General features: G+C 35.5%; 1 protein-coding gene across 1 annotated transcript; it reads right to left on the bottom strand.

The window, feature by feature from the left end:
- Positions 1-4,210: 4,210 nt before the first annotated feature.
- LOC582215 (b(0,+)-type amino acid transporter 1) lies at positions 4,211-23,003 on the bottom strand. The gene is made up of 12 exons (XM_782175.5): positions 22,814-23,003; positions 18,119-19,007; positions 16,535-16,780; positions 15,709-15,834; positions 13,698-13,803; positions 13,041-13,085; positions 12,339-12,462; positions 10,486-10,589; positions 9,759-9,855; positions 8,854-9,003; positions 8,309-8,477; positions 4,211-7,449 (listed from the first exon to the last, which is right to left on the bottom strand). The coding sequence occupies exons 2-12, from the start codon at positions 18,345-18,347 to the stop codon at positions 7,361-7,363; spliced, it is 1,485 nt and encodes a 494-aa protein (XP_787268.3). The 5' UTR covers positions 18,348-19,007; positions 22,814-23,003; the 3' UTR covers positions 4,211-7,360.
- Positions 23,004-25,152: the final 2,149 nt, after the last annotated feature.

Consider the following 25,152-nt stretch of genomic DNA (forward strand, 5'->3'; position numbering starts at 1 on the left):
ATATTTCTAATAATGGTTGTTTTACACATAATAGTGTAGTCACCCTGTGCTTGTTTTAATTATCTGAGTATTTATTCCACCGACGCTGGTCGTCCATTTTATGTCATTATAGCCCAACAGATTTAACTATCGACGCGTGACGCTATACTGGCCAAGTTGTCAAGGTTACTATTTCAAAACAATTTTATGCTAAACAATGGCGTGATGATGATGATGAAAACCAGCGCCAAACAGTACGAATTTGCCATGCTCCAGCGGTTTCTTGAATGATTTCCCATCGAACCTCATGCGCATGCTCTGTTGTTTGGAACCAGTAACCTTGACCACGAGCGAATATAATGTAAGCAACTCTGTATTATAATATATGCTGTATTGTGTAAAATATTTTTAATGGGTGATGTAAAAATGATGTAGACAGTTATGCGACGTCATTATTGTTAAGCTACTATACGTGTATCTACTACGATTATTTTAGCATCGTGATACCGATTCACCTCTGGCAAGGAAAATAGTAAAATACGTATACTAGCTTGGTGATGAATTTGCTACACTGTATAATAGCCACGCATAATGTTTTTGTTTGTTTTACGCCTCGGTCACAAATGCCATTACGAACTGCTACGAACGCCGTAGGAACAATTTTCAGACAATGGAAATTCGGGAAGACAATGGAAAAACAGGAAGATTCTTACGAAATAATCGTTCGTACGAACCTTTGTGACCGTAGCATTACCTACTAAGAAAGTATGTGTATGCTTGTGAGTAAAGCCTCGGTCACAAATGCCATTACGAACTGCTACGAACGCCGTAGGAACAATTTTCAGACAATGGAAATTCGGGAAGACAATGGAAAAACAGGGAGATTCGTACGAAATAATCGTTCGTACGAACCTTTGTGACCGTAGCATTACCTACTAAGAAAGTATGTGTATGCTTGTGAGTAACATCTATTATACCTCCTTGTAATACGGCTCCAAAGGACTTATTAGAACTGGATAATCTTCATTAACTCTTATCGTGCCACAGGGCTAATCCCCACTGTGCCAAGTTGTTTTAGAGATAATCTGATTAACGCGATGGTTCTATGAATGGCGAGTGCGAAACACACAGCATAGTCCAATGAGCATGAACGATAACTGCTATTACGAAAGGGCCCTTGCACGCACATGGCACTCAATAGGTAGCGTGCATGCAGCCTCATGGCAGGCTATGAGTTAAGCCTAAGCCTCTGTAAGAACAGATAATGAGTTGCTCTGCCTAGCTGTTTTAGATTAAACTGAAGAGATGTGTTTAAACATATATGAGAAATGTCGAACCGCATGACATGCTATGTGACGTTATTTGCCGTGTGAACAAATTTGTACATTCAACAAAATGACTTCTTGCCAACAAAATGCGTTCCATGTTTAGGTTCATTTGTTCCTTTTTAGTAGATTTTAGAGGTAGAAGCGTTTTGCGTAGTAAAAAAAGAAAGATGGTTTAATGTAAAATCAGTGTGTCAACGCAATAACAAGTAATCATTTTATACGGTGTATTTTTCTACCAGCGTGTAGTTCGATATAAAGTGTACTAAATAAGATGATCAAGTTCAGAATGATAAAAGTAGAGGGTGGTATTTGTAAAAACGCCGAAGACATTTTATACTTCTGATTTTCATTTGATGTCGTATGGTGCATGATATTTGATAATGAAATTCTTTCAACGTTTGTGGTATTCTTTAATATCTAGAAATTGTTAATTAATAATTCATGTTAATATAATAGTTTGGCTAATTTAACCACGGGTAGCATCATTGGGGGGGGGGGGTTCACAAAACATGTCATCAGTGACAAATGACAGTTTTTGTTTTAAGCTACTGAAATACTTGCTTCTGATTGGTTATCAACAGATTTGTCACTGATTTTTGTTGTTTGTCATTAAAAAAAGGCTTTGTGAAACGGGCCCCAGTAGGATTTATTGATAACTGCAGCTCCAGAAGGCGCTGCAGGCGCTGGCCAAACCGGTTCGAGTTGGACACAATGTTGCGACTACTGCTTTGTTGGGCAAGTACAAAACAAAAGAATATACGCCATGTTGTGACCCAGAAACCAAGTTGGCCAAACTCTGTATACAGATGGCTCTGATTATTACCGGAGCCATTGATTAGGAGAGCTTGGCCAACCAGCTCGTGTTAGACACAATGGCCCGAATTCACAAAGGAGGTTTGTCGACAAACCTTGGTTTTCGTACGTCATATGACGCGTTTTTCCGCGTTTTTAACAAACCTGGTTTGTAAAGAACAAAAGGAGGTTTGGCGAAACGAAAGGAGGTTTGTCGACAAACATCCTTTGTGAATTCGGGCCAATGTGGTGAATATTGCTTTGACGTGTAAGCACAACACAAATGAATGTACGCCATGTTGAGACCACACGAAACCAAGTTGGCCAAACTCTACATAATATGGCTTTGGTTTTTACCCCGGCTTTAGTCGAGCCTACATGAAAAAGGCGGTCAAGAATTAAACGAATTTCTTTCTACCGTGTATCCATTACTACACCGGGGTGGAAAGTGGCAAACGCAAATAAATACTTACCAAAGGACATTATCATTTGAGATGTTCACACTTGTACAAGCTTTGCTATTTTGTGGACCCCTCTGTTTCCGACATGTATTTATACATTTGTTTTGAATGATTATAATTGATTTGTAGTGTTTTGTTGGAAACATGAGTAAATTAAAATTGAAATTGAATTAAATGCCGAGGTGGGACTCAAACCGCTAGCCTGGTGATTCACCATGGTTGTTAGTTTTAATTCTTGGCTTTCACTCATTTTCCGAATATTCCAAATGATATTAACAAATTCAAATACTAGCTTATTTACTTACAGGCAGTAACATTGCTTTCCCAAAGAAGCAAAAGCTTTTTTATGTCTAATCAGAAAATATGAATTGAATTTCATGAAAAGCAATTATTTTGTTCCTGTGGTAAGAATTTGAATGTACAGACTCCCGAGTTTAAGTACAGTGTATATGTTTTTCTTGAAATTTTCTAAATCAGATATAAACATTAAAAAGAGACTATACATGAATCGATTCTGTTCATATTTGCAATATTTTACCTAACAAAGAAATCGCTTCTCTCTTTTTTTTTTTTTTTTTTTTTTTTTTTTTACTTCTCTATCAATATACATGATTCCTTCGAGTGAAACTCTTTTGGGAGCTTTCACACACTTCTATCGTTGAACGTCATTTTGGTCTTCTGCTGACAACGAATCTCCCTTGCATACTCTATCACACGGGGAAACGCGTTGCATCGAGGTAGAGACGTAGCCCCGGTCAAGCTTTGAGGAGGGGCGTGGAGGGGCTCAGACTTCTTGGGAGGGGCACCAGGCTTACTGGGTCAATGAAATGCGAATTAAGCCTCTTTTACATATGACGCGACAAGTCTCATACTTCCATGATGTCGTAAAGTTCGATACGCTGCACATTGATTTCTGTATCTCATAACTTCTAATTCATTTGTTTGTGTTTATAACACCGAGCTAAACGATTACGCAGATGACCTTTGCTGCGTGCAGTAGCCAATCGCTTACACGTACAAAAATACCAAGGCGTGTTTTTTAAAAATATATTTGCCATTTTTTTTCTTCTCCCCCCCCCCCTTTTTTCAGCGGTTTACCTCGTTATATCTGAAAGATCGGAGATGCAGAAGTGGACCTACCATTTTTTTCTTTTTAAAATTATCCTTATCCCTCCCTCATATTTTTCTTATCTCTACTACCCCCCCCCCCCCATTATACCCATATCTTGTTTCGTCGTGACAATTGGCCTGGGCCACTTATTTGAACGGCCAATTAATCAGAATATGTGAAGGTTTTTCATCTCAATATAATGTTTCCTTGTTTCTTGCATTTTTATTATTTTTATCCGAACTTCATTCCAGTAGATAAACTTAATAAAATCATGGTTTCTGGGACTCGGTGTATTTGGTGAATATGTTTTGTGTCTGATCTGAATTATTTTTCCCCAACCTTTTTTTTAATTATTATTTCTCTCTCTCTCTCTCTCTCTCTCTCTCTTTCTTTCTTTGTTTATTTCCCTATTTCTCACTCTGCCTCTCCTAGTCTCTGTCTCTGTCGTATATAAAATGTTGTCATTATTTCCCCTATCTATTCATGTATTCTTTCCATTCGTTGACCGATACCAGAGAAAAACGTTTGACAAACAACAGTTCACTTTGGATGACACTTTTATTATAAAGCAAGATTGATTTTCCAAATATATTTATACATTTATGAATGTATACATTTATCATAACGCGCATAACTTGGAAGGGGTCACTGGTGTGTAATGTATACATACATTATCGCATACATCACAAACATCTTACTTTAATTGGAAGTGAATCCCAATGTTTATTGCTTCACAATTCACAAATGTTATCACTTGTTTTTATATACAGCATACACCCCTATATATTACATTTGCTTCGGGGGATTTTATACTAGATGGTGTACATCGAATTATAAATCATTTCCATTTCTAGATTTAAACAATTTGCAAATGATGACTTGGTCATATCATTAAAATGTATTCCAGTTACCAATTGGACAATTAACATATCTGAAACAATAAATATTAATTTCATTGCACCAGCCATATACATATATTATTATGATAAATATTAATACTTTTTTGAGGGGGGTTAAAGAGGACATTACGAAGGGTGTACTTTTTGTACTTTTATGTACGACACATCGCCAAGTATTTACACCATGTTTACGTTGATAACAACATTTGTTCTGTAATATATCGCAAACATATGAATGAGCAATAAGAAATCTAGTTATATGTCTGCCCGGTTAGGTGTATGTGTATGTATGACACATCGTCAAATATTTACACCATGCAATAGTATATTCAGTTCTGATATTTCAGAATTTCCACACGCAGACAAGGTATCCTTTTACGTACATGCTTGGAGCTATTTGCGAAAATTTGCTGGTCATTAACAGACAACACACCGATATCATCCAATGAAATACATACATTAACACAGGCAAGGTTTTCATCTATGTACATGCTTTGAGCTTTTTGCGAATGCGATTTTAAGTTACTGGTCTTAACAATCACTTAGTTGCCAGACCAATTGATATCATTATTACAGAACTGCCATCGCAATGATTGCAAGCCATGCACCGCACTGACGTCATCAAATAGATACCGTATACATGTATATAATATATGCACATGCATGTAATACATAACACAATTATACGTATTATATGATGGACAAGCATCAAGCACTTTGTGCGAATACAAATATAAATACACTGGAATAAAGGCAAACATTAAATACATTAATTAATAAATACCTGTACATCATTTCTTAAAATTATGGTTTAAAAATTAAAGGTGCCGAAATTGTCGGTATAATATAATGACGAATAACAGTATAACAATTTCAAAGCCGACTTAAATATATTTTTAATAACCTGTACAAAGAGCACCTATAAGGGAAATAAATAAAACCCATTGATCACAGTATTTACATGGATAGCCCATTGATTCACATAATCCGCAAAAGGTAAAGCCCCTGCGGATAAGAGGAGTAGTAAAATGGCGCCCACACGGCGTCGAGTATATAGTACCGTACGTTTTGGATGCTAACTATTATCAAGATCGATTATTCGCACATCGAAGAGAATGATAACTTTGGAAGACAATATACAAGTTTTCAAGAATGATATAGTTCCCCTGTTTCCGATGTAAAATAAATGCAACGAAATTACGCCAAATAAATGATATTTCATGCAGCAGTAATATTCAGTAAACAAAATCTGTTGTACTTTGGACATGATCTCTATTTAGATTATATAGATTATGTACATGATGTAACATAACTTTCTACTGGGATTTCCTGCCAAAGGAGTCGCACAACCGTTGCAGGAATGCATTTATATAATATATATTATGTACATATTCTTCATAGTACATGCGGGTGTCGGCCCACTTGGCTAATAGTCAGTGTACACGTTCCCAATCTATTTTGAGATGTACTCTTTACTGTTTTTGTGTTTTCTAAATTGGCAACACAAGAATGATGCAGGGTTGGAAGAACGAAAAGGTAGATTAAGTTAATGCCACACTTTACTACTTGTAGCTACTTGCGCCCTCTATTCAGAAAACAATGCCTAGTCGGTGACCATTGGTCCCCCCATGATCCTCTTTTTCTTATGTCAATTGAGAGCTGAGTTGATGAGATAACCACCTGTCCAGTGACCTTGCAGCGTGGTCTAATCCCTCCTGTTCACTAGTGCAGATGAGCTAGGCCTTTCCAGTTTCTTCTTTCTTCTTCTTTTCCCACTTTGTTTCTTCTTCTTTGTCGTCTTCCTTTCGTACAGTACAGCTTTGAGATTATCTTTGGCAATAGTTTTTAATGCGCCCCTCAAATCAGTCATTATTTGTTTGTAGTATACTTCTTTACACCAACATAAGTAGACCATAACATAACCATTTTGGCAATGGAAAAGAAATGGCATTATCATCAGTGACAAAACAAAGTAGCAAGCACAAATGAATATTACATGTTGTAAACTTAGTGAGGTTAGAAATCGCATGTACCTTTTCAAAGGGAATTAAGAAGATTTTAAGACATTCTAAAATTAATTTACAAATAGGCGTAAACAGATGTTTTTGTAAATATAATTTTTGGGTGACGCTGCTAACTTAGAATTTTAAAAAAAAGTTGAGAAACTAACTCCTTCATTTCTAAGGTTTTATCACTGTATTCAAGGCCATGAAAAAAGGGGGATTTGATTTGAATTTAGGCTCATTTTACATGTAATGAATACCTAAAAACCATTAATAATAATTCATATTGCTCTTTCATATCACACCCTGTACTACGACCAAAAATATATCTCTGAAATATGTACAGGACGGATAATGCTCATCAATTCACGAACATAATTCCACGGCACTAATCACCCGGTGGTATCTCGCAAAATGGCAACACTGCGCACTTCTATAACTTCCAACATTGGTAATAAAAAAAAATCGAGTGGTCACTAAAACTTTACTTCTCTGGAGAGTGAAAATAGAGTGAAATTTCATTGTCTCAGGCTTACAATCACGTATAGTGTGATTTATTTTTTTATCTTTAATCATTTTTTTCCTTCATATTCTGTGTGTGCTTATTCTTGCATTAGATGTAAACTGTTGTTTTCCACGTGCACATAGTTCTTATATAGGTCCTTATATAAGTGATTATATTAGGCCCATAGAACTGTCAGCACTGTGCAAAGAAATTTCGTTGGATTTTATGACTGTCGAATCTATCTTTTTAAAGAATTTTAATGGTTTGCGATGATTCTTTTCCTCATAATGGTGTCTTCTGCTCGTCGTCTTTTCCATTATAGCTGGTAGGGATAACATAGAGCAACTTCTGCAGGAATTTCGTCATTGAATCTATGAGTTAAAGAATAGATACAGAAATAAAAATGACATTAACATTTAAGTTTAATCTCTCAATTTGTAGACGTTTGTTCTTCATTGTAGCAAAAATTCACAAACTAATTTCTGTAACTATTTTCCTTTCTTCTTTTTGTTTTGTCTCCTCCTTATTCAATTGTTCAAGTCATGGATATGGATTAAGTATTAGAATATCTTTATTTGCGACATTGTAAATTTGAGGGTGATCCGAAGGTTTATTCAGATGATATTCATGACGCGGAAAACTGCCACTTACTAAAAATAATATATACACAAATATAACAAAAATTGGGGGTGGGGGATATCTGAACAAGGATTAATACTATGGCGAAATAATACTTCGTTTATGATTTTGTTTATACTTGCATATAAACCAAACATTTTATGTACAAGGGTACAGAAATTATGATAATTTATGGTATAACTAAGGCCATTTGTGTTATAGGGATCGTTTAACAATGTTATATATGAGATGCACGGTTCTACGTGCTATCAGTGTCTGTGATATGGTGTTATATTGGAGCCCTACCAAAAATGCGCTTTAAAATGATCAAGAAGTGCCTCAAAAAGTAAAAACCTTTGATTAACCGGTTTTACCATACTCGTTTTCCCTAATAGACTGTAGTGTTATCAAAACCGTTTGTCAAACGAAAAATTAGATTTCGATTTTCAATCATAAATATCTGGATAATCAGACAGGCTATCGGCTTGTAAAAGTTATGGGGTTCCTGACTGACCTTAAGGTTTATAATTATCATTGCAGCATGAGCTAAATCAAGGATTTGTGTAAAGGATCGAAGACAAGGTTACCAGATCCCTTTAAAGGAGAACTTACCCATTCCTTTGACTTGGAGCTTGTACCACACAAAGGCAAAGAAGACAAGTATGCCGAATACGATGAAGATAAACGCGTAGAGGAACTCGATCTCTGGTGTGTTGATGATGGGGGCGAAGATGAGATAGAGGGATGCACAGAAAAAGATGATTGGTATCACGATGGGAACCTGTATGCATCAAAGGAAGAAAAAATACAAATTGTTACTTTTAAAAAGTCTTAAAAGATTACCATTGCAACTATTCCAGAGGGGAAACTGAACACATTTCAATACCCCTCCGTATGTTCAATAGAACTACGATAAGATTACCTACTAATTTATGGTGATTTTCGCACATTTCACGCGCAAGGCTATTGAAATTGCCTTGCCTTTATTTTGATAGAAATAGCGATTGTGTTATAGTGAAATTTCTGCATGAATACTTGAAAGATAAATGAATAATAAATGTGGACGCACAAAGTATTTCTTGCCTTCCTTCTTAGAAAGTGCATACTTTTCTCTCAGGTTCATCTGGTTGGTGGTGCAACTTGAAAAAATTCCTTACCTTAATGGGTCTTTCCCAGTGAGAATGTGTATATCGCATCATCATTAGGGATAACACAGTGAGACTGTAGAAAAGCCAAACAGCGAAACTAAAGTAGTTGAGAAGTCCGTTGAAGTCTCCAATACAGATCAAAGCCAAGGCGATCGCCGTCTATCGTAAGAAAAATACATATTTATATTATTATACAGACTATTGATTGCTAAGAGTGATATGATAATAGTGATATATGCCGTCCTTGTAGCGCATAATATATTTTTATCTGACGTTTCTATGCACTTCCAAAGGACTTTGGATATTATTACCCCGACTTAAGTAGTATCAACGTAAGGTGACAGACATGAAGGAGGAAGTCTCAAGAATAGGGAGAATGATGATGATAATTATAATAATAATAATAATAATAATAATAATAATAATAATAATAATAATAATAATAATAATAATAATAATGATAATAATAACAATAATAATATTAATAACAATATTTTTTCTTAACAATAATAATGTTGATAAGAATAATGATAATAACACAAACAAGAAGAACAATAATGACAAAAACACCCAAAATAACAATAACATAACAAATTGTAATGAAATCAATAATACTCTACGTCTTAGTTCTACAGTTACGATTATTTCTACTCCTACTACTATTACTACTACTTCTTCCACCTTTACTACAACTAATACTTTTATGACAATAGATTTGATGATGATTGTGATATCAACGTTGACTACAATACTAGTGACAATGATGATATTGATAATGATGATGATGATGATGATGATATATGACTTATATTACTACTGATAATAATCAAAATCAAGAATGATGATGATGGTGAGGAGAAGCAGGAGGAGGAGGAGGAAAAGGAGAGGCAGGAATCTTTTGATGATTAACTTACCACGGACATAACAGCAGGTTGCGGTGTAAGTCTCTTTGCATGTACCATGCCCAAAATCTGAGCCATGTGACCTTCTCTTGCTGCTACGAAGGGTAACCTGCAACAAGCAATATTACAAGTTTTTCGATTTAATTACATCACTTATAGTATAACTTTGGATTTGGGGTGTTTTATGATTGGTATAACATTTGTATATGAAATTAGATATTTTATCACAGGAAAAAAATCCACTTTCAGTGAATTAGAATAACTAAATTATTATCATTATCATTATTGTTATCATTAATATTATTATCATAATTATCAATCCTGAAAATGCAAAACAAATCCTCTAGCGATGCATTCTCGTCGGTATTACTCCTTTATAGTTGTATACGAAATATATTTCAAAATATATAAACTTGAGTGGTTGATATATCAACAATAAGGCAATATAACAAACACATCTCAAAGTATTCTGCGAAAAAACATATAATGATACTTAAACCTACTAAACAGTAAAAAAATAAGAGGATAGTTTTTTTCGTCTCGGCGAGTTTTACAGAATGGTACACTTTTATCTGCCCATGCGCAGATGGTATATCCGAAACTGCTCATTGCAATATAGGTTAGGTCAGTAAAATGCCGGGTGCAATTTTTTTAAAGTAAGATATGCTTTTAAAAGTAGGTCAGTTGGGATAACACGAAAATAGATAATTGTTATTATCATCAAATTCATCTGACTTACCTCCCGGCTGTAAACAAACTCGCGTTCGCTGCTCCAAAAGTTGACATGCAAACACCGACCGGAACTATCCAAGCGAAACCACCCATTGTGCGGTGTGCAAAAGTCTGCCAAAAAAAAACAGACAATAAAACGTTTCTGAATGAATTTGAAAAGAAAAAAACCGCACATGCACAACTGACAGAATAATACAAATACATGTATACGACCGACAGGATAATAATTTTTCGATTCATGCCCTTTCTCAAGGTTGCTCTTTTGTGTGTACACGTTTTCCATTTTCTATCGTAATACCATAAAGTTATGCCTGGAATGCAATTATTTTATGGGCCCGAAATGGAAATCTGGAAATAGGAATTTCTTTCATTTCCCACACATTTGTAAAGGGGGATGCTAATGGAGGGCAACTCCAGGTTAGATTATAAAAATAATACAAAACTCGTGATATTGAGGGGTGGCAGATGTCGGTATACAAAAGAGAATTACCAATCAGTCGTTTGATAGTGATGCGCCTTTTACATTTCAATTGAAAACATTGAGAGAACAATATCTATCATATCTATTCTGGCTTCTGATCTAATTTAGTGCAGTTTCATTCCGTGAATAAAAGATATGTTTCACAAGAGAGCCTTGTAGCTAAACAGTATAAGACTCTACAAATTGTCTTACTATGGACCCTTCTATCAACACAAAAAAACATATACACGAACAAAACAGAAAAATAACAAAACAAACTAATAACCGAGAATCTGTGGTTAAGTGATTCATATTGATATTTAATAAAACGTTTTGATTCTTTGTTTTCAATGTCGTAGCGATGGCACGATTTGTTTATAAAAATAATGGAGAGCAAAAAATTATACTACAATATAAAGATAATGATAATGATGTAGCGTGCAGCATATACCCGGGGAAACAGAGAGAGAGAGAGAGAGAGAGAGAGAGAGTGAGAGCGTTGGGGGGGGGGAGGAGAAGGGGAGATACATGTTAAGAATTTAGGTGATCTGGTGGAACCAGCCGTCTCAAGCAAAAGTTCAACATTATTTCAAGAATAAAAGATATTGAATCTCATAATTCAAAACAAAATGGCAGAGAACAAGATTCCTTAAAATAAAAGTATACTCTTCACAAAAAAGGTAAGCAGTGATATCTCTCTTGTTACTGTATCATCAGACAATACTTAACATTGGTATCAATGGAAAGCTCGTGTATTCTCCATAACAACGATGCCCCATTTGTAATGATTATGAACTCATGGTACACCTGACTCTGGGCCAGGTCAAAAAGTGAAATATCGCAAAAAAATCGTTGTCATTGTCAACAGGAAATACTTAATTTCTTTGGATGATGGATTGTGTTTTGAATGACTAACAATGCATTTTGCAAGATCTCACTTGTGACCTGGTCTCCTATTAAGGTGTACTGCGCATTCCATGATTACATACACATCGGGTTCATACCAGGTTCATGTATTGGGTTTTACCAGACGTGTATCATTTAAAGCTACACTGTCTTACTTGTAGCTACTTGGTCCCTCTATATAGAAAACAATGCCTAATCGGTGACCACTGGTCCCCCATGATCCTCTTTTAATTATGTTAAGTGAGATCTGAGTTGATGAGATAACCACCTGTCCAGTGACATTGCGGGGTGGACTAATCCCTCCTATAAACTATAGTACATATAAGCATTAATTAACGTCATTAATGTCACTATCCGAAAGACATGAGTCAGCTTCGAACCTGCGTCCTCGACTGAATCAGTTGCAGTTTGTAACTTTCACTGTTAGCTGGATTACAGGCGCACGCCACAACGCCCCGCTAACTTTCTTGAGGATTTATACAGTGTATACTTACGACTGCGACTGCCTTCGATGCTAACATCTCCTCTGGAGTGATGACGGTGAAATATGCGATATTCATGCAGATATATACCAAGGCAACGAAAGGAATCCCAATCATCAATGATAATGGAAGATTTCTGAAAGGAGACAAAAACAATTTTGGCAGAATTAACAATAGTAAGGTGTTGCTTATCATCAGAAAATAATGTATGAGTTTATCATGAAAATGCATTTACATCCATCTGAAACAGTCAACCAATGTGGGACAACAATGAATGTGCAAATTACATGAAAAAAAACCCAGATGATATATTGATAACGAAAATACACATATTTCATAGGTGGCGATTTTCAAGATTCCAGATTTAAGTTGTGCTGTTCATATACAGTCAGTTAACAACCGTCTAAATTTGATGATTTTTTTTGTTCGTTGTTGAATACTTTCGATGTAAACTTTCATAAGTCACATTCTTACGAACAGTAAATCTGGACAAATCAATTTTTCACATACTTAACAAATTACAAGATTTGGTAAGGGTATCAATAATTGAATTAGTTCATATTTTTTTCACAGATCATATTAAGTATTCCAATCCAATTCAATTTGTTTCGGTCAACACAGTTGACAATTCTTAATAAAGTTTACTCCTGTTTTTAAGGGGCAGGCCCGCAGGGATCGTTTAAAAAAGATGCCCCATAAAGAAAATCTCCTTACCTTCGCGGATTTTTTAACTCTTCTGTCAATGAATTGAGAAAGCTCCTGTATCACAAATGAAGAGAGAAAAAAGGGTGATCAATCAGTTATTGATCAAAAGAGAACGCATACTTACAAGCTGATTTGATGCCATTGTTATTAATAATTGGGAAACATGCATATTTCATGTCTCATGAAACAATAATACTTACTAATTTGTACCATATACATTCCATATCCATGCGTACTTTCGGTTTCAAATAGAAGGTATATTATTATTTGTATAAAGGCATTTAAAATCTAAAACAATTACTTTAATTTATCACATTTCTTTTGGTTATACTACTTGAAGCTTTGTCGTTATAAAATGAATTGTTGTTGCTGGAAAAAATGTTAAATTAATTGTATTTATTTAATATTAGCAATGAATCGCAAAAGATAAATTACTTCAAAGACACAATTGCTATTTACAATTTTCAATTTAAGAGAATAGTACAATGAAGTAATGACTTTGTAAAGACGATGCATGTTGGCTTTTTACTGTTTATCTTAGACGATTGAGTGGACTGCATATTCATAATTATGGAACGGTTCGAGCCGTCATTGATCACGAAATGATGATAGATAAAGACTTTTTTTAGCTTTGGCTATTTTCAAGATAGTATTGGGCTTACTCACCATCCTTCATACGCCCAAAGTCCTTGATAAAACGCCAAAGCGTATGATAACCCATTCGGTGAGCTATGCTTAAATGATGTTTGGGGGTTAATGAACTCTGTATTACCTGTGTATGACAAAGAATTACAAAGGGTGGACATTTTGGTTAAAGGCCAATCCAATCTTTTTAATGAGTTTATTTGCATGAAAAGAAGAGAAAATACGACGAAAATATTAAATAAATCCGACCAATAATAATAAGGAGGCTATGAACGGTTGAAATAGAAAATCAATCACTATACATCTGTGCAACTCTCCAATTGACAATTTGGTCTTTAGATTGTGACGTAGTCATGGAGACCTCTCTCATTTTTCATGTACAAAAAAATCTTAAATGTCTGTTTTCCCTCCTAAGCCCAGTCTTCCGTGTGGTAATACTAACAAAATATATTATGGATATTACATTATTATCAGTCCTCTAAAAGAAAACCTCATACAATGTTTAAAGAAATGAAAGTAATTGTGAATGATGGAATAAAATGATGAGAGAGTTGTCAGCCCATAATATCAGAGACATTGCCCCGATTCTGGTAATTTGTTACCCCTGTCACATTTAACAAACTGGATAAACCCAGACCAAACAAACAAACAAACAAACAAAACATTAAATCGACGGCCAAGGATCAATCCTTCGCAAAAGGGTTTCAAATTGGTTTTGAGATGTGACTACTCAGTTATTATTGAGTCGGTGGTTCTGTTTATTCTGATGAAATGAGGAAAAAACATTGAACACGCAGTCTAATGATTACAAATATTCAATCCCCCCCCCCCCCCCGACAACAAAAAATACAAAAATACAAAAAAAATGTACATGTATATACAGAACACATGCAAAACAAGAGGTACAAAACAAATTGTCAAACATTACATCGAAATAAAACTATTGTAGTACATCAATCAAACAAAATTCAATGAATATATTATTAGCTTTAAAAATAACTCAATATGGGATGGAACTGCAACTATACATTATATACAGTTGTTGAGACGACAAAACTTTAATCCTTTTGTATGTTACGAAGACCCCGTCGGGAGGTACTATATTTAACAGACAATTTCGACCGCCCTATTATGTTGTCTCTTCCTTGTTAAGAATAGAATCAATACCGATTACAATAGTCCTGCTCGTCCTGACAAGCAACTCAGTTTAACTTTTGCTTTTTTATTTACCAATCCGCAAACCGGTGTACCATGTTTAGTCATTCCCCACCCCCTTTGTTAATTACTCGTTGTTATTGCTGTGTATTTTTGTTTCTTTATGTATTCCTTTGTAATTCATGAAATGTACATTATTTTGTATCTACCATGTTTTTAGCTGGAAAGTGGAAAATAAATAAATAAATGAAAGTGAACAATACACCTTCGGGCATAACACGTAAACAGAAATAAACAGGGACAGTTAACAACTAAATTATTCATACCCCTTGTAAACGTGATGCTTTTGTGTTGTTCATGACTCACGAATAAAAGGTGGAATGGTTGAGTTTGGGCCTTTGTTGAATGTTTTTAGATGTAAGCTTTGATATGTCTCATTCTCAAGAACCGTCAATCGGGACAAATCGTTTTGTATTAATACTTAAGCAATGACAGAATTGGTGAGGGTATGAATACTTTAGCTGTTAACTGTATGTGATTGCACTTGACTGTAAATTCCCACAATATTGTATTCAATTGCGTCTATAATATGACAAGTTGCGTTTCGAAAGTATATAATATATACCTATTCTAAAACCATATTCATTCATTGCACTCACACTGTCACCGCCTGGTTACTTGTACATATTTTAACTCTAACACTGGCTCATGGTTGGCATATCAAAGTGCGTTGTTTCCAATGGAAAAGGCGTTGATATCAATTGCAACTATCAGTATTAAAAATAAGTATGAACATAACTTTTGCGATATAGATGAAGGCAATAAAGGCGTTCATATAAATTGCAACTATCAGTCTTAAAAACAAGTATGAACATACCTTTTCCGATTTTGATGAAGCCAATGACAATGATGATTGCGCACACGATAAGCTTGGCAATGGTGAACCAGATCTGGATTTGATTGGCCGCTTTCACACTAGTACAATTGATGAAGGTCAGGATCACTGCAAAGTGCAAAGTAAACACGGCATAAGCAATTATTGATGCCATTGTCAGTAATGGATGTTGTACTTCTAAAAAGATTCTATGTCATTGTGAGAACACACACATATATATATATATATATATATATACTTAGATGATAGGTTGAGCAGATGTGCATTCATAGCCTTGTTAAACGTCTTGAATACCACATAGAAATCATGCTTCTGTTCATAACTTCTTGTCGTGACATTTTCGCTATTTCCTCATTTCATTTCCTCTAGCTTCTTTTCTCTCTCTCTCTCTCTCTTTCTTAATTTCTTATTTACAGGATTGTAATAAAAGTGCACACATATGTATATAAATCATGTACATATGTATATTCGTCATAATTCTATCTCTCTCTCTCTCTCTCTCTGTCTCTCTCTCTCTCTCTCTGTCTCTCTCTCTCTCTTCTCTCTCACTCTCTCTCTCTCTCTCTCTGTCTCTCAACACACACACACACACATACACACACACGCACATACACGCAATCAATGTATCTATTTACTGTTAATGTGACTGTACAATCGATCATGTTTCTGAGTATTTTGCATTTCTCCTTTCTCTTACTGGTGAAATATGGCATTATATTCCAATTCTCAATTATATTTTTTGAATCACAGAACCTATCTTATTCCAAGTTAGAGTCATTTCTATATCACTATGAAAGGATGTACTCACATAGTGCCATGATTGCGAATATCCGGGCCAAGAAATCATTATCAACGCAATCACTATTGGTGATGTATTCCGCGGTGTAGGTACCCATGATGAGGCACACGATAGCAACCGTTGCTGGGCGTATCACGAGGGTGAAGGTCCAGGAGAACAAGAAGGCTGGTAGCGCACCCATGGCCTCCAAGAGGTAGGCGTATTCCCCGCCCGATTTGGGGATCATGGTACCGAGCTCAGCGTAACACAGGGAACCTATGAAGGGTGTGGTGGGTTTGGTGGTGGTGGTAGTGGTGGGGGATGGTGAGATTGTTGTTTTTGTTTTTGTTATTGTTGGTGGTGGTGGTTGTAGTGACAAGGGTTGTGGTGGTGGTGATGATGTTGGTGGTGGTGGCGGTGGTAGTGATAGGGGGTGGTGGTGGTGGTGGAGTATGGTAGTGGTGGTTGGGATGAGGTTGTTGGTGGAGATTAGGGAGTGGTGATGGTGATAGGGGTTGGGTGATGGGGGGGGGGGGGTGGTGGAGTATTGGATAATGAAGGTGAAGATGCCGAGGTGGTGCAGTGGTGGGAGTGATGATGTTGGTTTGGAAGAACAGAAGGAGAAACGGTAAAAGAAGAATGATAAGAAGAGAAAGGAGCAAACGAAGCAGGAGAAACAGAAATGAAAGAACAAATGCAGAAAAGGGAAGAGGAAAAATTGAATCAAGAAGGAGGGGAAAAAAGGCAAAGAGAAAACATAAATTGGGTGAATTGAGGCAAAGTTTAAAAAAGTTTCCTGGCGACTCGCTCGTTCATCGTACATGGGGATATATCACCTCAAATTATTTTTCTCAAATATTCTTTATGAAAGTTGTAAAATATCTTTGAACCACCTACAACGGAATACGCACTATGAACATGACGGACAAAGAAAAAGGACAAAATATATAGTTCCTCATTCTACCCTCAACAATTGCTGTGGTAGACAAAGGAACATCCTTCACTGCTATTATGTAAAAGTGTGTAGAATAGGTGCATATGCATGTGACATCTGTTCTACTCATTTTTACATAATAGCAGTGTAGGGATGTTTCTTTGTCTACTACAGCAATTGTTGAGGGTAGAATGAGGAAATGTATATTTTGTCCTTTCCTTTGTCCTTCATATTCATAGTGACGTCTATCACTCTGGGCTCCATTTGTAGAAGTGTGAGTCAACAAATGTATCTATGTGCATTTACAATGTACAGCAAAATCTGATATCATGGTTTATACAGTGACGTGTTTTTATATATTTCAATTTCGATTCCATGTCAGTATAATTGGTAAAGATAAAATTAATTGAATTCAACATGGGACATCAACATTTTGTTTTAATAATACTATAACAACAAAAAAAGAGATGAATTAAAAGTGAATTACAATTTATAGTTTATTTCACATAGGCCTAACATCACTGTGTTTGTAAAAAAAGAAGTATAATAACGATATTTCATTTCTCATTTATTTGTATAGATATAGATTCACGACACACTTCAAATGTGAGTTTGACCAGACCTCTCCCCCCAAAAAATAGTTTAATTTTGATAATAAATAAAGAATCAAATAAACTTACCTCCCAGCGCTAGAAATGCACAGAGAAGCCAGATGATGAGACTCATTCCCACGCTTTCGGTTTCCCGAAGAATGCCGACAGGCGAGACGAAGATTCCCGAACCGATCATGCCTCCAACGATGAAACAGGTCCCTCCGAAGAGTCCGAATTCGCGTTTGAGTTTGACCTCGCTGTTCATATTGTCCGAGGCGTATTCAATGCTGTTTGTTTTTGACTTTGACTTCCCCATTGTCGCGACGTCGATGACTTCCGTAATAAACAAGCAACTGTCTTTTCGTTTGTTCGTTCGTTCTGTTTTGTCGTGTTTGTGTTTTTTCCTTCGTCTTCTTCTACTTCTGCTTCTTGTTTTCCTTATTTCTTAATTTCTATCAATTCAAACAGACCCTATTTTATCCAGACTGCACGAGCTTCTGATCGGCAATATTCAGTATTCTTGCTTCGAATTTAACTTTAGTTTCAATACTTATGCTTAATTAGTACAGAGCTTGAATCGCTGTTCATTGTCTTATCAATTTCTCTGTTTTCACTCCGTTTACAGATCGGTATTATATTTCACTGATATAATAACGTCATGTATTTGGCATAATGATAATTCGCAGTAAAGGGATATTTCGAAGAGACGAACACGAGGTGCCAAGTTGCTTTCTTCGTAAATTTCCTCACTTCCCTAATTCCTTCCTTCCTCCTCGTCAATATCACTTCTCCTGGAATATTTTTCGGGGAAATCCCCTTGTAACTAATTTTGATACAAAGCCAGCTAATAAACCGTCAGTCAAAGACAAAACCGTTTATTCCGGTATTTTGTGTCCAAGATTGGAAGTAGGCCTATTTTCATTCACTCTCAGTTTCGAAAATGGCAGACTAGAAGCAAGTTGATGAGCTTGACGACCTGGAAAGATAAGGCAATGGATAAAGGGAAAATATTTTGAAAAATATATCTAGACAATTTTAAAAATCGAATCAATATGATCGTAAAACAAAAAAGCTATGCATTTTTAAAAACACTGTTATTCAAGAAAACGAAACATGTTTTATTTAAACTATGTTAAGATGCTACGATGTTATTTCAATTGATTGTGTATGATTGTTTGATTTGTTCAAAAGCATATATTTATCAATAAATTCATTTTACAAAAAAAAAAAGAGAGAATCAGTATGATCGCTATATAATTAGAGTCAGAGTTCGTGTATCGGCTTGATAAAGAAAAAAATAACAATAAATCTTAGACTCGTTGTATAAACCAATAACCTACTTAATTTTATTTGACATAATATACGAATCCTATGAAGAGCCCAATACGAAGAAAGCTAAGCAACTGATCGTAACATTTATGTTTGCGATTGTTTGGACATAGAGATCAATGTAATCAATTGCAATAATCAATTGAATGATAAGTTATTTAGCTTCGTGTTACGTAGCCCTTGTCATCAGTGAGAAGTGAGAGTTTTTGCTATAAGCTAGTGAAATCCTTGCTTGTGATTGGTTATCAGCAGATTTGTCACTGATTTTGTCATTTGTCATTGAAAAGGCTTTGCGAAACGGGTCACAGGACTTGCTAAATTATTAAGAATTAAAACAGATGAAAAAGGGGGAATTATTATCAACAGACGAATTGTTGCAAAAAAGAAAGATATAAAGGTAATATTTATGGTTTCCGAAACATGATATTCAATGTTCATATGGTTTCCTATCATTAATGACCAATGTGATCAATTGAACGAAAACACAGCCTAGAAGAAGTCATCGAAAGCGACAGAAGGATGATAACGTGATTGGACAGAGCTGTCCTAAAAACAAATTATTATGCATTTAAATTACATCATTCTTTACATTTTGTGGTAAACTATATGATATTGTTTTAGAAATGGCCGGATGGATATAAACAATATTAGATTGTCTGTTCTCTTCTTTTATGTCCATGGCGATTGTAAGAATTATATAGTCCATGATATGCACTTCAAAATCTGTGTTCTCTCTCTCTCTCTCTCTCTCTCTCTCTTTCACTCTCTCTTTCACTCTCTCTTTCTTTATTCATCATCGTCTCTCTCTCTCTTTCTCTCTCTCTACCTACATCTCTTTCTCTTCCTTTCTCTCTCTCTCTCTCTCTCTCTCTCTTTCTCTTTCTTAATCATATATGTGCATCCCTCTCCTTCTCTGAAATTAAATTAAAACATGTATTTCTAAATATTGATTGCATTCCACTTGTTGTTGCGTACTACGTTTGTATCGGAAAAAATAGTAAGCGAATGATCAACAAAACCTCAATCGTAACATGAGGAAAAAGTGTAGAAAACAAAATGATTTAATCGAGGAAATTAGGCTAAGGTCACTGTTAGGCCCATGCCTAATGACTCAAATCTTAGTTCGAGTTCCAGTTCTAGCTTTAATCTACAAAAGAAAAGGAAGGATTGTGAGGTGGGGCGTGTGGGTTTGTGTGTGCGTGAGGGAGAGAGAGAGAGAGAGAGAGAGAGAGAGTATATATAAAAGAGAGATAGAGTGGGAGAGAGAGAGAGAGAGACAGACAGAGAGAGAGAGAGACAGAGAGAGATGAGAAAAAACTGTTCGTTACTTGCAAATATACACTGTATATAAAAAGATCCGCTAGATAATTAGATGACGTCGATTGCACAAAACAAACCCTCGTCTTCCTTTTCCCTCCCTCTATCTTGGCAGTGGGCCAGCTTTCTGATCAAATTACGTATGGACACAAGAGACTTCCTCTAAACCTGAACATGCATCATTTTCTCTTCACACTTTGGAAGAAATAGGTTTAACAGATACACTCGAATCTTGAGAATATGCATTTTAGAAACAAGCGCGAACTTTGGGCTATTTTATCCATTGTACTTATTTATCTATTTACTCATTCGTTTATATATTTTATTCATGAATAGATTTATTTATCCTGGCCGGTCTATTCATTCTTATATATTATCTTTTAATTATTGTTCTTGTTTTTTGTTTTTAATTTCCCTTTACTAGTCTTGTTTTCTATTTTCACAAAATCCAAAATGTGAAAAAAGTTAATGTGAAATCTTTCCTACAATCAATTACAACATTCTAAAAAAGTTGGGTTTTTCTTTTCTTCTTTTCATTTTTCACAAACTAATAGAATAGTGAGCTTTGCGACAAGCAGTAACTCTCAAATTCAACAACTACCAATGACATACTCATCACCCCCCCCCCCCCCACGACAAAGAAGAGGAACAAAGTGCAATTATGAATGTTGAATTAATTTTGTGTAATGTTGTCCATTGATACATTCGTACTTTTGACCCGTTGAAGTAGGTGAATAATACAATACTTCTTCGTAACGTTTAAAAAATGCCACAAGTCTTTTACAAATATTATCAACTTCTAGATTGGGATATATATATATATATATATATATATATATATATATATATATATATCAATGATCATGAACACGTCCCACTGGAAACTGGAGCCCTGCATGATGAATTGAGGTTTTCTGGTCTGTAAAGATGCAGCGAAACGAAATATTAAAAAGAAAGGCGTTGGTGATAATAGTCAGGTCTTGACTGATTGCCATTACAAAAAAACAAAAAACAACAACATGTTTAATCGGGTCTTTGCTCAGGGTTTCACTATTAACTAGTTTCTCTCATTTTTTGCTTCTATTCCTAATACTAGGGAGCAATTCTCCTTTCAATGCTTTCCATGATTTTTGTTGGACCTATACTTCATGCATGTTTTTCCACAAGTTATATATTTTCAACATACTTCTATTTAAAAACTATGAATCTTCCACTTTTTCAACCCTTTTCTTGGTACACAGAAAGTTAAAGGAATGTAATTTGTATTGAAAGTGTTTTATTCCCTCTAAATCATCTGTCTCTTCTTTTCTTACGCTTTAATTTTCTCTCTCTCTCTCTCTCTCTCTCTCTCACCGTAAGGCCTTTTTCCATATTTATCATGTTGTTGTTTGCTTAACTTAGTTACTTAACATTATTGCTCGGCACAAATGTTTCGTTATACGTATAGCCTATATGAACACAAGAGGTTATAGGCCAATATATATATAACACTTGAAATATATTGACAAACGCTGTAAAACAGTTTTCTGCCGAACGTAAAACAACTGAAACACGGGGCCGATTTGGGACAATAACATATCATATTCGTTAATATCCTAGAGTCAAAAGAGCCGTAAAATGTTTTTGTTTTCTTCTTCAGTGGATATATAATATATATATCCCCAAATGAGGGTATAAAAGGAACAGGATTGTAATAACATAATAATTTTACAATATAGATTTTTTTTTCTTCAGCAGGCCGAATTTGTGGGTGATGATGTTTACTACAACAACAAAAAAGTAGTAAATGAAAGAATATTCGACTTTTTGCATATTTTTTTAACATTTTCTGGTATATTCCTGAGGATGATAAAAATATATACATACAAGTATTGTATAATATATATGTAAATGTATACAATATTTGTATATACATATATATATTACCACCTATTCTTTGCCGCGTCAGCGGATCACATGACTCAGTCAAAATCACATTACAATATACCGGCTTTCTCTCTCTCTCTCCTCTCTCCGACTTTCCCTCCACACCTACTAGAGGCATTTTGATAAACATATAATTATATATTCTCCCTTTCATCTCTCACTGAAGTTATATTGTATCCTTTAACTATTTTTGTTAAAACGTTCACTCACCTTTTTGAATCCCTCGCTTCTTATCCACTAGAAGAAACACAGAAAGGCAGTTTTTTCCCTTCAAAACGGCTAAAATCCTCGAAACACCAACCGAGCGGTAGTGAACGTACATATACAATGTCCTGTGTTTGTAAACAGAGCGGCAACGTGGTAGAGAAGAAGCCGGTTCGTAGTAAAAATGCCAATCGCCTAATATGGGATGCCAACGACGGCGAATGAACCAGGCGGGATTTTACTGGTTTAAACCGGTTCCATTGACGAACGCGGAAGGTAGATGATAGTCTACTTTCGCAATCGCTGTCGTGTGTTTCATCGATAGCAAGCAGGTTTCGCTAAAAAAAAATAGTTGTTTAATTTGACAAAAAATACTCATAGACCCTTTTTTAATATATTATTTTCTTATTCAACATAGAGGGTTGATATTAGCCTCACAAAATGAACAGAAGATAGATAACATATGGACTACTTTCGTTCACCTTTTAAAAATCAGGTTCGGCAATAGAAGACTAGCATGCATAGTAAGCACGAATGTTTGCAGACAAGAAGGATAATACAAATGGTCATGGCTTGCGCTGCGGCATCTTTTTGATTTGGCGGGATATAGAATCTCGATTAAGAATTTAGAACTGATAGATCATTTAATTTTAATGCAGATTAATACAGTGATGATGGATGTATAGGCCTATGTATTTAACAAGTTTGTGTACAGAATGTGAGAGAGTGCCAAGAAATTTGACATTTCATTGTCATGTATATACTGTTTGATAACAAATATAGAGCAGGTGTAAACATAACACAGCAGACGTTGTTTTATTGATATGGTTGGGCCCCGCCACGCCCCACAACAATGCGCTCATACAGACTCTTACGTAATCGTCTCCCGTTTTTTCCCAGGCTCCAGAGATGCATGTATATGGTTGAGGAGACCCATGCGAGGGATACGCGTCTAAAAATAGTTTGTATGCACAAACCATTGTCAGTTAATAATAATAATAATATGCGTAAACATGTCTGTACCGTGATACTATGTTGGCGGCATACCGCATAGGCGATTGACAGAGCTAGGCTCTACCCAAGGCTGTATAAATTGTAGTTTAATGTTCAAATAGAGCCTGTGCCTGCAAACTCTGTATAACGGAACCTCATCGGCTTTCCACAATGAATAGAGGACAAAACGAGGAAGAAAAGGGGAGTTGGAGAGTAGTACCCCCCCCCCCCCAATCCCCAGAATTGCCGCCCAGTGTTGATGTCCTCAATGGACACGGTGCCAATATGCCACTACAAATTGACCATCATGTATCATACATTTACGAAATATATATATATATATATATATATATATATATACGTGTATAAATAAGGATTCTTAATTATTTACTCCTCGGACAGACCTTTAGCCAACCTAAAGTCATGGACTCGGTTTCGAACCCTGGTCCGTCAGAGTCAGTTTGCATGTAAAGGCAGAGATCTGAATGCATCGCTGGCCCCAGGGGCTTTAGTCCACTAGAACAATGCTAGATCTAGAATTCTAGACCAACTCACTTCTCCTTTTGTTTCTCGAGTTGTCTTCTATAATAAAGTTGAATGTATGATTAGAAATGTTCTCTAGGGAAACTATACATTTAATTTTGTTGTATTTTTTTTTTATATAAAGGGCATGGGAAGGGACCTCGCAAGACACGTCACGCAGTTACAGAGTCGCACCTTCAAATAAAATAACTTTCTTATTAAATCATTTTTTGCTCAAATGTTCACTGATCGACCTGTTTCTCTCATTTGTCTGCTTCTATGAAAACCGACCTATATCAGGGTGAACTTACCCTGCTTCCTTCCTACATTGTCAATACATATTTCATTTCCTTTTCATTAAGATTATCAGGAAGAAAAAGAACGTTCATCAATCTTGAATCTTCAACACTTCCTTCATAGCTAAATCCAGTCCAAATTAGCAAAAGATATCCAAAAGGGAAATCCGTTTTTTCGAGAGTAGCTTCCATCTATTTTTTGGTATACATACGGATCCTCGAAAATATGTAATCATTTAGTGTGCATTTGTTTGTGTTTAGTTTTGTTTTACCTGACTGTTAAGAAAGCATGAGTATGCTTTTAATTAAGAAAACAACCATGGCCCCATTTCACAAAAATTGTTATTAGTGACGGGGGTAAAATAATTGCTTTATAGATTAAGTTCAAATTTGTGAATGTCTCATTAATAAAGTAACGTAGTCTAGCCAAATATGTTACTAGGTTCCCAACCATCTTACATAATTTATCAATAATATTATCAATCCCACTTAAGTTTGCTGTCGATAATAAATCCGAGACATTTTACACTGTCA

This window comes from Strongylocentrotus purpuratus, unplaced genomic scaffold, assembly GCF_000002235.5.
Source record: "Strongylocentrotus purpuratus isolate Spur 01 unplaced genomic scaffold, Spur_5.0 spur5_scaffold_20, whole genome shotgun sequence".
NCBI lineage: Eukaryota > Metazoa > Echinodermata > Echinoidea > Camarodonta > Strongylocentrotidae > Strongylocentrotus > Strongylocentrotus purpuratus.